Source organism: Gadus macrocephalus, chromosome 13 (assembly GCF_031168955.1).
Source record: "Gadus macrocephalus chromosome 13, ASM3116895v1".
Taxonomy (NCBI): Eukaryota; Metazoa; Chordata; class Actinopteri; order Gadiformes; family Gadidae; genus Gadus; species Gadus macrocephalus.
Window position 1 is genome coordinate 19,004,655 of NC_082394.1, and position 14,639 is coordinate 19,019,293.

General features: G+C 46.6%; 1 protein-coding gene and 1 non-coding gene across 5 annotated transcripts in view; one reads left to right on the forward strand and one right to left on the reverse strand.

Annotated features, from left to right (window-relative positions):
• LOC132470611 (tensin-2-like) overlaps positions 1-8,854 on the forward strand; it is a 37,458-nt gene extending 28,604 nt beyond the window's left edge. For 3 of the 4 annotated variants that reach the window (XM_060069355.1, XM_060069358.1, XM_060069357.1), the window contains exons 15-25: positions 47-1,420; positions 1,543-1,675; positions 2,078-3,054; positions 3,222-3,353; positions 3,678-3,770; positions 3,917-3,994; positions 4,250-4,327; positions 4,533-4,701; positions 5,091-5,159; positions 7,425-7,454; positions 7,670-8,854. In XM_060069355.1, the coding sequence (XP_059925338.1) occupies positions 47-1,420; positions 1,543-1,675; positions 2,078-3,054; positions 3,222-3,353; positions 3,678-3,770; positions 3,917-3,994; positions 4,250-4,327; positions 4,533-4,701; positions 5,091-5,159; positions 7,425-7,454; positions 7,670-7,814 (3,278 nt within the window). In that variant the 3' untranslated portion in view covers positions 7,815-8,854. The remainder of the gene's footprint in view (positions 1-46; positions 1,421-1,542; positions 1,676-2,077; positions 3,055-3,221; positions 3,354-3,677; positions 3,771-3,916; positions 3,995-4,249; positions 4,328-4,532; positions 4,702-5,090; positions 5,160-7,424; positions 7,455-7,669) is intronic. The other variant, XM_060069356.1, reaches the window with a different exon arrangement.
• Positions 8,855-13,770: 4,916 nt separating this feature from the next.
• On the reverse strand, positions 13,771-13,842 carry trnaq-uug (transfer RNA glutamine (anticodon UUG)). The gene has a single exon. It is a non-coding gene; the product is annotated as a tRNA-Gln (tRNA).
• Positions 13,843-14,639: the final 797 nt, after the last annotated feature.

Here is a 14,639-nt window from a genome sequence, read left to right on the forward strand (position 1 = left end):
GACGTATGCTGCACATGTATCTGACTGGTGTCCTCCCCCACGCCAGAGATCCCTCACACACGGGGCCCTTTGGACGGCAGTCTGTACGCCCAGGTGAGGAAGCGGCGGGGCCCGGGGTCGACCGGGGCCGTACGCCTGTCTCTGAGCCCCACGGTGGGGCCCCCGACACAGGCCGCCGCTCCGCAGCCTCCCGCCTCCTTCAGCTCCGACCCGGGCCGCCACTCGGCCTCGCCCTCCGCTGACCGGCCGGAGGAGCCGTCCCCCAGTGCCCCGACGGGCCCGCACGGGGACGGGGGGGAGAGGAGGGCCGCGGAGGGGGAGGACAGAGCCGGGGACAGAGCCGGGAGGGGCAAAGAGCGGGACAGGGAGACGGCCATCCTGGACGACGCCGAGCCCTCGGGGGGGCTGGAGGGCTTCAGGCGGGGGGGGCGTCCGTGCTGCAGTCCCGGGGCGGGGAGGCCGGGGGAGGGGGTCTGGGAGAGGGCCAGAGAGCCGTGCCTCGCCAGCAACGGGCACCATCCCGCTCACCGCGCCGCCGCCGCCGCCCCCAAGAACAACCCCAAGAGCCGCACGCTGCCCGCCCTACCGTCCAAACCCCTCTCCCCCACCCCGCGCCACGCCCCGCACCTGGAGCTGTACCACCGCCACAGCGGGCACCCGCTGCCGGAGCTGCCCTGGGAGTGTCCGCCCGCCCCCATGCTCTGCGTCCACCGGGCGTGCTTCCCCCACTCCACCCCGGAGCTGGCCCACCCCCACCCCCACAGCTACAGCCTGCCCGCCTCCAGCCGGGAGTGCTCCCCGGAGGGGTGTCACCTGGTCCACTGCCCCGGCCACGGGCCGCCCTCCCTGCCCACTAGCCCCTACAGAGAGCTGTTCTTCCAACCGCCGGCGGCGCCCTCTGGCTGCGGCTGCAGGGACTGCGCCGGCCGGAGGGAGCACCAGTCGGCGTCGGTCCGGCTGTTCCATCCGCTGCACTCGGACAAATCGGGGGGCCTGCACTGGGGCCGGGAGGTGGAGATGCAGCAGGCGAGAGAGGGACCCCCGGTGTGGGCCGACAGCCACTGGGAGGCCAAGAGAGAGGCTGCAGAGTTCTGGCAGCACAAGACAGCCGTGCAGCCGTATCGCGTGTGCCATTCTTCACTAGAGCAGCCTCAGAGCCCGGACCAAGCAGGGTCTGTCCTGGTGCTCCACCAGGGGTACCGTACCCCGCCGCCAGCCCATCTCTCCTGTGCCTGCATCCCTTATCAGTCCTCCCCAGCAGAGAGCCATGAGAGCAGAGGCTATGCTTCGGGGTACCAGTCTGGATCCTCCTCACCGCTGGCTCCCACCAGCCCGATGCCGGGAGCCTCTCCTGGGAGGAGTCAGGCAGCGGAGAGCCCTTCCAGAGCCAGGGGCCCGTCAGAGAATACCCACCACACAGGTGAGCTTGTTGTCCCGGCAACTGGTCCGTTGTGATTGGCTGACAAATTGTGTGTGTGTGTTTTGATGAAACCAACAAACCTTCTCTAATGTTAAGTGTTTCACTATTTATTGACCCCCAAGATCAAACGGCCCAGGCTGACGTGAAGGACAACAAGTCTGTGAGTCCTTCAAGTGACCCAGACAGTGCTGCTGGAATGGATGTGGACCAGGACTATACGCTCATATGCAGCCCCCCAACACAAGCTGAAGTCAGGTGAGTGGCCTTACAGACAGACATATAGATCACAGCTCTTTCTAAATATAATTTAAACCTTGTGAAAGCTATAGGAGCATTTCAGTTCATATGTGTTGACATTCTCTTTACATCCTGACAGAAGTAAATAAATTAAATGGTCTGACAATAAATATATATTTTTTGTCTGGTATCTGTGGCCTACCTGTCTACCTACCTACCTGTCTGCCTGCCTGAGCTCTGCCAGTGCAATCGCTGTGCATGACGGGATTCTTCCACAAGGCTAGGCAGACCAATGCTAAAGCTAGCGAGCTAGTCAGGGGTGGCTTAGAAAGGAGGGCGGAAGGGAGAATTGAAAGTACATACTCTGGCTGGTTTCTCCAAACTGCCTGCCCTAGCCTTGATGTTTCCCCTTCCTTCCAGGATCACAGAGGAATGTGTTGACAGCGGGACCCCCACGAACACTCCCCAGGGGGTCCAGAAGCCGAGCCACGGAGCTGCGTCCTCGCCCTCTCTGGAGTCCAACGCAAACACCGACAACACTGTGTCCCAACCACCACAAGCAGCCCCAAAGCAACCCCCCTGCTCATCCACTGACCTGTCAGAAAACGCGAGCAAGCATTCACAGAGTCTGGGGTTAACGGCCAGGATCGGGGAAGACAACAAAGAAACAGGAAGTGCAAAGGAATCCGGCCAATCAGACACGTCCTCTCAAACCACTGTAACCATTCAGTCGGTGACCACGGTCCAAATGCAGCTCAATGGCTCCGCCCTCCCTGGCGACGCCCAGGGGTCCGACACGGCCAGCAGAGACGCGTCCAGCGGAAGCTCCACGCCGGCGTCTGCACAGTCTCCCCAAGGCTCCCCGGCCAGGGGGTCCTCCCCCCAGGCCGGCCCCCCGAGACCGTCCCCCGGCCGGGACAGCCCGTCCGAGCCGTCCAAACCCCCGTCGCCGGTGCCCGAGGGCTACAGCACCCCCACCTTCCCCCTGGCGTCGTACTACTACCCGCTGCTCAACGTGCCCCACGTGCCCTACACGGGGTACACCGCCGTCACCATCCCCGCCCCCCAGCCCCCGCTGCCCGAGAAGAAGCGCTTCTCCTCCTCCCCGCTGGCGCTCAACGGCCACAGCTCGCTGCTCAGGGCGGAGTCGGCACCTTCCTCCGCCTCCCTCGCCTCCTCCTCCACCTCCTGCTCCAACACCTCGTCGTCGTCGTCGTCGTCGTCCGGCGGCCAGCATCACGTCACCTTCTCCCCCACCGTGGCCGAGCCCCCCGCCCTGGGACGACGAGGGTCCGCTCAGTCCGGCGGTAGAGAGGAAGCAGACACAAAGGTCAACGCAAAGTTTGTCCAAGACAGCTCCAAGTACTGGTACAAACCGGGCATCTCCAGGGATCAAGGTAGGGGGTAGATGCAGGGGCACTTTCAAGGCACGTTCACGGTCATTCTCCCTCTATTGTGTAACAACAGTGATCCATAAGAAATGTTTATGTTGGCCTTTGAATGCCAAACACTGCCTTGAATGACTCAAGTGTGCCTTGTTGTTCTTCTTCTGCTTGTCCTGCAGCTATAGCAGTGCTGAAGGACAAGGAGCCCGGGTCCTTCCTCATCAGAGACAGTAACTCCTTCCAGGGGGCGTACGGTCTGGCCCTCAAGGTCACCACTCCTCCCCTGAACGCCAACCTCAACACCAGCAAAGGTCTGTTGTGACAAACAGCCGTATCAGAGCTCAAAGAATAAGGTCTGCCTTTTGGCGTAGCGCTTAAGATTAGATCAAACCAAAAGATACCTTATTAATCCGAGGCAGGAAATCAAGTTATATTGTGTATATCTAAATACCACTAAGGGTTTTCTCGTTCTCATGTTTTGGTTGCATCCTGTTAATATTAAACCAAGAAATAGAAAGTCAAAGTTTCAGCTGAGTAATGAAGACATAGATGTTCTGGAGGCAGCACCACACAAATCCAAACATAACTCCTGAGTCCTTCGTCACCGACGTTGAAGCCTCCTCTCTGTGCGGCAGGAGATCCGCTGGAGCAGCTGGTGAGACACTTCCTGATCGAGACGGGCCCCCGGGGCGTGAAGATCAAGGGCTGTCAGAACGAGTCGTACTTTGGTTCGTAGCACTGGGGGGGTGGAGCCCTGATGTCCTGTGATATGAGATCCGCTGATACGCCTCACGTGCTCTGCCCAGTTACACGATTGACGATGCGGGTTTCTTTAGATTAGCTCATCCTTTTTCCGTATCTCTCGTTCTTCCAGGAAGTTTGTCTGCGCTGGTATACCAGCATTCAATCACTCCCATCTCCCTGCCCTGTGCGCTGCTCGTCCCAGACAAGGGTAAATAATCTGTGGTATCGTTGTGTCTATACATAGCGGCAGCACTGGAGATCTGTTCAATCGTTTGCGTATTGCTTACAATTGAATTATTTCATTAGCTGAATTAATCGGTCTAATCCCTCAGCACTCGATATACTGCGTGTACAGTGGGATTGTTGGTATCTCTAATGGTTCCCTGCTGTCCAACATTGTGTGTGTGCACTAGTATATGAAGGTACACCACAGAGATGTGATCCTATAAATGTGATGTTCTAGATCTGGTTGGAGAGCTCCAGGAGATACAGAGTGTCACCAACACGAGCACGGCGGCAAATCTCCTCCAGCATGGAGCAGGTAGCCTAACAATCCAACCACGCTTTATCAAGACAATCCCAGTGTGTTGTTGTTCAAGGTCATACTCAGATAAAGCATTAGCAAGAGCTGTAGCATTTGCGATCAGCATAGACTGTCATGCTTACAACGTGGACAAATGCAGGACATTTATTAAAACAATTTGTAACACTATGTATGTTGTTTCTCGCCTTCCATCTCTTCCCAGCATGCAATGTGTTGTATCTGAACTCTGTGGAAACCGAATCGCTGACAGGGCCCCAGGCCATCTCCAAGGCAACCAAATGCACCCTGGCCCTGAGTCCACGTCCCACGGCCACTGTGGTCCACTTCAAAGTGTCCATTCAGGGCATCACTCTGACGGACGGAAAGCGAAGGTAAGTCTCACTGAGGTCAGGATGGTCTGCTGGTTGGGGTGTTGAACGCTACTGGGTTCAAACCCCCATTCGGCCAAGTTATTTTACCTTTGCCCAAATGAGTTTACACTAAGCTTGTTGAGTCATGATACTTTTTGATGAATTGGTTCTTGGGAGCAGACATTTCAACTGCATACTTCAAAGGGCTTAGTCTATGTTCTCCAGTTGGCCGTTGCCACGGAGGGAGCTCTGTTTCACATCAACTTATTTACTCCACAGGGACCAACTGATTTCTCACTCTTTTTTTCTTCCTACACTGAACATATTGTTTTACAACTGTGCAATTGTTTTGAATTCATATTATGACCTATTCTGAAAAGTATTTCTACTGTACTGTTTCGTCTACCAAGGCTATTTTTCAGAAGACACTACCCAATCAACAGTGTGACGTTCAGCAGCTTAGACCCAAAGGACCAGAGGTTGGTAGTGGTATTATTAGAACGTTTGAAATGGTATCTTATGGCTAGACTGTGGCCAGCTCTCTTCTGCTTGAACCTTCTTATTTATTATAATTGTTTAGCTTTGTCGGCTGCTAAGCTAGTGGACATTAAACTAGAGTTGGGCAATATACAGATATTATGAAAATATTGAGATCTGATCAGTGATAAGTAAGGGATAATGCCCGACGAGGTGTCCATTATCAGGAATTAATGGACTTCGCGGAGTCCATTAATTCCTGATAATGGACACCTCGAAGGGCATTATCTCGCTTATACCACGGTCACTTGCCAAAGAAAATAAATTAAGACCATTCATTTATATTTTCATGCGTTTTACAATCCAAATATAAAGTTTTTCACAAGCCGTAACTTTTTTCCCTGGTAATTCCTGAGGGTTTGACTAATTCCTGGAACAACCATTACCCTCCCGTAAGTTGTTCACTCCTCCAGTAATTAGGACGGACCTTAGCTACGACATGGCAACGGGAGGTATTCTAGTCCGCTCAGCTATGAGCCAGAGAGCTAACGTTATGCATTTATTTTATATTTAAAAATTCGTCCAAGCCTTTATACCACAGATACTCCAGGGCAGGGGTCTTCAACGTTTTTCAGGCCAAGGACCCCCAAACTGATGGAGAGATGAAGCGGGGGCCGCCTACTTATATATTGTATAAAATTGTGTTTTATATTATACTGGTCCTATAGTGCCATGTATAAATGTACCTTGTTATTTTGCATTCAATGCTAATATATTCATATAATACACAGGTTCATGTATTCATGTTTTTATTTCAAACATGTGCAAGGTACAGTTAGTAGGGTGGCCATGCCACTGCCATTCATAAACATAACATAATAAACTGATACCTGCCAAGATCAACAATGTCTGTCAATTGCATGTAATCATGCATAAAAGCTATTCAAATAGACATTTTTTAAATATAAATGTGGAAACGAAAATTTGTGATGTTGGTTAGTGTCTTTCTTATCACTCCGCAATAGTCTGTTGACCCAGCGTGTCCGGTTGCTAAGCGACGTCAACATCTATGGTGGACTATTTCTCTGCTGATCGCTAATTTTCCCGATAATGAATGGCGTTCCTCACATTATCCCTTACATAACAGCACTCTCTCCCTCCCAACTGTGTTGGCTGCTCACTTCCATCCAAATACGTATTGTTTGCGGCGGAGGAGGGGGTAGATATAAAGACCGGACGAGAAACTGACGTTGCTGTGCTGTCCTTCTTCTTAATTGAAGGAGCAGGCAGAGAAAAGCTCTCTCCTGCTGGGCTTTCATTAAACTCAAATGCATAAAAATGTGGCAGCAAGTCCTGATGTGTCAGGTGTGCGCGAGAGACATACAAATGTACGCTTACCACTTTTGTAAATGCCATTCGGATAGCTTAGGAATAGATCTATTCCGATTAGAAATCGGATCAAAAGTGTGCATGTAAACGCGGCTAGTGTGTTGGATTCATTTTAATGTGTATTTAAAGACATTTCAATTTGTGGAAAAAATTGCGGGGGGAATATTAAAAAAAAGTCAAATCAACCAAAAATTTCGCAATCCCCCCCTGCAGTACCTCTGCGGACCCCCTGTTGAAGACCGCTCTGCTCTAGGGTCTATATAGCATATAACCGCCTTGTCTGATTACAGTTTAATTCATCTTTAACATTTTACCAGCTCTCGTTTTGAAGACGGAATCACCGCGCCATTCGTTTCAATGGAGAACGCGACGGTCTATACTTTCAACATAAAGTGTACATATTTATAATTTGAAATTCGTCCCAGCCTTTATACCACAGATACTAAAGGTTCTATAGCATATAACCACGTTTTCTGATTACAGGCTAGGGATTACAGTTTGATTACAGAATGCATTTTTCACAATTTACCAGCTCTCGTTTAAAGGTTGAACAGACAATTTGGCAGGTGTCCGTATATCAGGAGTTAATGCACACCCTGCAGCCAATCAGAATTGAGCATTCCCCCAGACCGTGGTATAATGCTAAATAAATAACGGTAATATAGTGATACATTTTCAATATAAAGTATATATTTAGTAATACTAGATACAGATATCGCCCTACTCCAGCTTGAATGTTCTTTGTGTTTTTGTTCTCGGGAATTTGTCCATAGACTTTATAGTTGGCTGCTTAAATGGTTTGACCAAGCAATGGATTTGGTCAGAGAGATTGTCCTAAGCTTTTGTCCCCGTCTCTATTTGTGTACCCCGTGCTTCAGGTGGACTAACTCTAATAGCACATCAAGCAAGTAAGTGCTTGGGTCTATTGTGTCATTGGTTGTCTGTTCACTTTTTGCATGTTAGTCTGTGTTGCTTTTGTCAAATATGTGTGATACTTGCATGGCAAATTATCAACCTACAACACATTTGTCTGTAATTCTGAAAGATTTTTAATGTTGTTGTTATATTCAATAAAATAACAATAAGCCTCTTCTTATAACCAATCCCATCGCCCTTCCTGTAGGATATTTGGCTTTGTGGCGCGGCGGACAGGAAGTACAACCGAGAACGTGTGTCACCTGTTTGCAGAGATCGACCCAGAGCAGCCTGCAGTCGCCATCGTCAACTTTATTAACAAAGTCATGCTGGGCCCACAGCTTCGCAGATGAGATGAGCTTAGACACAAGAAACTCATAAGAACATCAAAGGATTTCTATATATAAACAAGATTACTTCTGAATGAGGTGTTTGTGAGTGTATATATATATATGTATATATATATATATATATATATAGACATATATATTTGTGTGTGTTTGTGTGTGTGTATGTCTGTGTATTTGTGTGTTAGCGTGTGTGTATTTTCGCATGTGTGTTTATGTTTTGGAAATTTATACCAGCAGCTCACTTGAGCTTGAGTGAGTCATTTGGGGTTTTATCATGAATCAAATAGAAGCAGCGACAAAACTTTTCAAGCATTCATGTATTATTTTTTTTATTCTGGAATGCTATTTTCTTTTTTATTCAAACTTATTTGTTTTGTTCATGTACCAAAGGATGAATGTAATCTCACATTGTGGACCTTACACACATGCCATTTTTTAATGCTAAATACCTTTGGAAGGTTTCTTTTCTACGGTAATAGTACATAATTACTTGTCAGAATTAAAACCCAGTTACTCTGCAGGCTCAATGGGGTTGTCTGCACAACAATCCAATATCACATAGATACACATTTTCAAAAAAAGGTTGTTTGAGTCCATCAATATTTCCAAATTATCCTTTTGCGCTTCTAGAATATTCTGATTTGTAGATTAAGAAGTGGTCTGAGGGTCACTGTTTAATCCCAAAAACTGGGTGACACGACATGTTGGTACCTTAACATTGTTGTACAGGTCATGCTGATATAACATCGATCATATATTGCATATGTACAGTTTGGTCTTTTTAAGAAGAAAGGACCAAGAACCTAAAGCCAAAGACTTTTTTTGCTGGTCCTGGCATGTTTATTATCTGTGTGCATTTTTGTGTGTTTTATATACGAAGGCAGCACATTGTGTGGCTTTAGTTCACATAATTTTCATAACATGTTATAATAAAAGTTTAATAACAGAACTAATATATTTTAAAGCCCTCTATACAATGTGGAGAATAAAACAATGTTTCCAACGATTTGCTCATACTAATAAAACAAACTTGTGTGTTTCTATGTCTGGTTTCTGCAAGTTTTCAGGTGGTTCCCAACTAGAAAGTGGATTCACTGAATGCAAAGTCGCAAAACGCCAAAGCATATTCCAAGTCTGTTGACTTGCATCTCTGTATAGGCGACACCCCTAATTAGGCACAGAAAAGACTGAAACCTGTTTACAGTTTTTCTCAGTCGCTTTGGTTCATTTCTCAGATCAGAATTGAAATTCTCAAAACTACCTGTTCAATCTTCACATCAGTGTGTCACTTGTGCAGATGAAAAAAACTGTTTCTCATTTATTTAACACGTTGCAAATGCTTTGGTACATCCATGCACATGATTATGTACAATTCTCTGCTTTTTCCTACATTATCAATTGCTTATGTCATGTTGATCAAAATGTATTGTAATGGTCTCTATGGAATAGTCTCACCCCCACAACATTTAGGTATCAGTTCACTGCATTTCTTTACATGCAAAATGGTTGAACAAGTTGTCATAAAATGTCAAGGATATTTCTATACATTTCTATACACTGGCATTAGACTATTTTTTTTGTTCATTTTTCTAAATCTGTCCTGAATTGGTCAATTGCCCCCAGGTGAATCCTGACTTTCTCTAATGAAGGGAATTGTTTGAAGTGTTGGATCAACCAACGATCAACCAGTTTTCCTGAAGTAGCTCAAAGGTGCATCTCATGAACCATTAAGCATATATATAGCTTGAGCACAACACAATGTTAAAATGTTTGACAATGGAAGGACAAGGAATTGGACGGGGTCAACAGAGAAGAGGAAGAGGAGTGAGGCTGCGTGGCAGAGGAGTTGGGAGGCACAACAGAGGAAGATGCAGAATGAACATTCCTAATGAGATACAGTAAGAGCCACACTTGTAGACCATGTTATCAATCAAGGGCTTACAATGGCCGAGGCTGGTCGAAGGGTGCAGCCAAATGTTGGGTGCAGACAACTGTGTCCTCAATCATTCAGACTTTTCGTCAACAGAACAGGTATGTAATCTAACGATAGGCACTGTACTGTATACTTTCTGTAATGCTTCATATTACAGTATTCCACTTGCATTTTACAATATTCAGTAAGTATACTTTTACTGTACTGTACTTTTTTTCCACATAGGATGGCAAGACAACCTCACAGGGGTGGCAGAAGGCCCCTTTTCACACCTGAACAGGAGCAGGCTATTTGCACCATGGTTGTAGAAAACAATGCCATAAGACTGGTGCACTCACACTAGGCCATCTGGCCGTGGCCGTTGGCCGTCGCAACTGTGGCCTGGCCACGGTAGGCTCTTGAACATACGTCATCACGTCGTAAGTAACACGTCATCACCAAGCGTCCGCTGCATGGACCAGAATAAAGTCTGCCGCCAGTCAGAGTTTTAACAACAATGGACAACAACACAGAGAACACAGTTCCTACTTTGCTGAGTCTGTTGCTTATTTGGATATATGTTTACCGTTTAATGGGAAAGAAGGCTCGTCGCCTTTATTATGTCCGTGGTCGTCGCATGGACCATACGTCATCCAGCTCAGGTTGCGTAGCCGTGCGTGTGCGCGTGTCGGCTCATTAGCATCTGTACCGTAGCGGCCCGTACCGTAGCAGCACACCTCTCCCAAGTGGCCAAATTGGCCTGGCCTGGCCAGACTGGCCACACTCACACTGGCAGATTTGAGCACGGTTAGGTGTGAAAACGGCCACGGCCAGATGGCCTAGTGTGAGTGCACCCTTTAAAGAGTGCCATTATAGAAGACAACAACATCTTTGAAAACATCCGAACAGTCAGCATCTCAACCATTGCCAGGGTTCTGAAAAGACACCAAATGAGTATGAAGCAGCTCTACAATGTTCCATTTGAAAGAAATTGTGAAAGAGTGAAGGAGCTGCGCTACCAGTATGTACAGGTAAAACATGTATGAGCATGCAGTAACTTTACCTCACAGTAAACAGTACAACATCGTATAGTGATATACAGTACTGTAAGTGTGACCTTTACACATTTGCTATGGCTGTAGAAAATAAGATGCAATATGTGCTGTATACATTTGATGTAACTGTATCTTGTCCAAAATGAAAATGCATGTAATTCATAAAACTAATTTTGTGTCTTCTAGATATAGCGTGCAATGGAACTTCATCTACGTAGATAAGGCTGGATTCAACCTAACGAAACACAGAAGGCGTGGTCGAAATATCATCAGCCACAGAGCTACAGTTGATGTGCCAGGCCAACGGGGCGGGAGCATAACTATGGGTGCTGCTATCTCTGAGAATGGTTTGCTGACGCATATTCCCCTTACTGGGCCATACAATACAGAGCGTCTTGTCACCTTTTTAGACACTCTCTACAGGGATCTCATCCCAGAACCAGAGAGGGGTAAGATTGGAGATGACTTGCCAAAGTACGTGATAGTTTGGGAGAATGTCAGTTTCCATCGCTCCAACATCATCAGGCAATGGTTTGCAACCCACAACAGGATGCTGATGGAGTTCCTCGCACCCTACTCCCCATTCCTTAATCCCATTGAGGAATTTTTCTCAGCATGGAGATGGAAAGTTTATGATCACCAGCCACATGCAGAGATGACCCTTCTAGGTGCCATGGATGCAGTGTGTGATGACATCACAGCAGATGCCTGTAGAGGCTGGATAAGACACTCTAAAAGATTCTTTCCACGCTGCATCGCAAGAGAAGATATTCGTTGTGATGTGGATGAGAATTTGTGGCCCAACAGACAGGAACGTCAGGAGGTGTTGGAAGACTGCACTGTAATTCCTACAGTACTGCATGTACAGTTTTCCCTAAGGAGATTATCCTATGTTCACATTTCTAATTTTGTTTTTTTCTTTGTGCTATGCAGTGTGTTCTTTTCCTTTCTGTATCACAATGACATGGTCTGTCAATAAATTACAGTAAAATCTCAGTCTCTTGAAATCAATCTCCCACATACACTAAGGTGTAACTTACAATAATTGTCTTCAAACCTTTAGCCATAGTTTACATCAGAACATCCCTCCAGAGTACACTGTTATATCGACAACATGACTAAGCAATTTGACTGTCTTATCCGTAGACAATGACACAAGGACTTGTCATTCTGATGGCACTGACAAGTTCATTGAAACATATTTACTTTTGAGAGATGAACTAAGGATTTTGAGCAAGAGACTGGCTTTTGCAGGTAATCCATGGTGTTTTGCTATTTGAACGCATTGTTTTGAGAAATGCACTTACTGCTTTGCAAATTTCAATTCTGATCTGAGAAATGTACCAAAGCGACTGAGAAAAACTAACTAAAAGTAGAGAAAATATAAAAACATGACATTTATTAAGCTAAGGCTTTTGCCCAAAAGGACTTGCAATAAGTGCATTCAGCAATTAAGATATAACCTAAGTGCAAGACTCATTTGAGTAAATAAAATTCATAAGATAAGTAAACTGCTTTCAACACTAATATATAGAGACAAGAGATAGAGATTATTTCTTCATTCTTTTTCTGGTCAAAGATGCAATCTGAACAGATTTCCGCCTTCAGCTGGGCAGGGTTTCAGCTTTCCTGACGTCAGTGGCCAGCTCATTCCATCATTTCGGCGCCACGACAGCAAACAATCAAGATTTTGATGATAGGCTTCTTGGGTAACCACTTAGTCAGGGAATAACAAGCCGTTTGGCAGTCCTAGAGCATGTTGGACAGGCTTGGGTGTAAGGTTTGACCATGTCCTAAAGTACGATGGGCCTGAGCCGTGCACATCATGGTAGGCAAGTACCGTGACTTCAATCAGATTCGAACCGCCACCGTTAGCCAGTGCAGGGTGCGGAAGACTTGGTGTAGCGTGGGAGAACTCATCCAAATAATGCGGGCTACCGCATTATGGATGAGCTCTGAAGATGAATGCCACATTCATGCTGCTACTTGGGTTTCAGACCGTTAACCAACCACCAAATGAGTTGTGTGTCATCTGCAAAGCTGTGGTAGTAAAGGCCATATGGGTGAATTACTGAAGCCAGTGACTTGAGGTACAGAGAAAAGAGAGAGGATGGGACCCAGGACAGAACCCTGAGGGACCTCAGTAGTTGGAGAGGCCATCTCATGTGAGTGGCCAGCCTTGAATCCGGACTGGTGAAGGTCCAGCAGGATGGTCTGGTGGAGGGATGCAGAGCTGGGAAATGCTTTTCATCCGATGGGTTAAGTGTGGTCTCTAGCAAAGAGGGTTCACTCCTGCTGCTTTAAGAGTGTTTGGAAAACCGGTAGTCAAAGAGGCAGTAATGAGATGGATGAGGAAAGAAATGTGGATGGGAGCACTAGAATTAGAGAGGTGAGAGGGCAGGTAGTTAGGCGGTTGGGAGAGACCAGGGACAGTACCTCAGCCTCATTTGGAGAAAGTGATGAAAATGATGCTAGATCAGGTGGTGAAAGCAAGACCCAAAACGGTTTTGGGGGTTTGGAGAGGGGATGAGCTTTTAGGTGTTGATAGGGAGGAAGAAAAGGACGAGAGAAGAGATTGGTAGGTCATTAGGGCGCTTGGATTTGAACCATGCTCTTCCTGTCACCCTTCTGTTAGCATGCACCGAGTCAGACAACCAAAGCACGAGAGGGGTCAGGTGAGCCTACCAATAGGTAAGGATAGAGTCTAGGGACGAGGAGATACATGGCACACATATAAATAAACATTCACTAATTACATGGGGGGGGGACTTGTATATTGAGTTTGTTTATTTTTTCCAACAATTACAGGTCTTCCATTATTTTTTTACCTTATTGCCAAAATAATATGTAGGCCTACTCTTTTGACAGTAGATCCTCAAATGCATCAATAGGAAGATAATTAAGTTAAATACCGATTTTACCGGTGCACGGTTGTAGCCTATATTGTTATAAATTATGTAAATGAGGTGCACCAAAAACTCTCAAAAGGACGAGGTCCCACCGAGATTTGAACTCGGATCGCTGGATTCAAAGTCCAGAGTGCTAACCATTACACCATGGGACCAACACAGCCATTTTGTCCTTCAATGGAATTTAAACCTTATTAGATCCTTCTAATCGTTTCATAATATCTAAAGATAAACCCTGACGATTGTTGATATTAAAACGCAGTGCAAACGACGAGCATATAAAACCGGCAGTACGATATAGCCGTTTTGACGACGTTATTTTACGGTTGGTAGCTCTAACGAGCTAACGCTAGCTGTCGTAATCTCACTTAATCCCATTAGCCGTCTCTTTCGGATCATCGCTAATGGTGGTACGTTGTTTGTTGCTCGGATCCGGGATGATACAACATACTGGACAGTATTCGACAGATAATACAGTGCTGATATCAATGAATCTAGATCAAACGTTTGTGGATCTCCTCCTTCCTGCAAGCGTTACAGTTTGGGTCATAGTGTAATCAAAAACATGGCCAGTAGATGGTGGGAGCACTGCTTGAGGTTAGGTAATAGATTTCAGACCAACATTTCTAGCTTTCTTTCTTTGACCAAAAAATATGGATTTATTAAGGCCTATTTGAGCCATTTTAACCAAACATCGAAAACGTTTGAACACCTTATATTTGCAGTAGGTATACTTGGGAAAGAAGAAGCCCGTTTTACAAGAGATGGACTATGAGCTGCAATGCTTTTACCAATTCCGCCACAAGAGGGCACTATTGCCGCTGGGACTGCTGTGAGGATTAGTGATGGATTTCATGATTATTTTCCTTGATTCATTTCGCGTCGGTCAGGTCGCCAAGAAGAATCGTTCAGAATTGTTCGTTCGTTCGTTCGTTCGTTCAGTAGCGTTTCC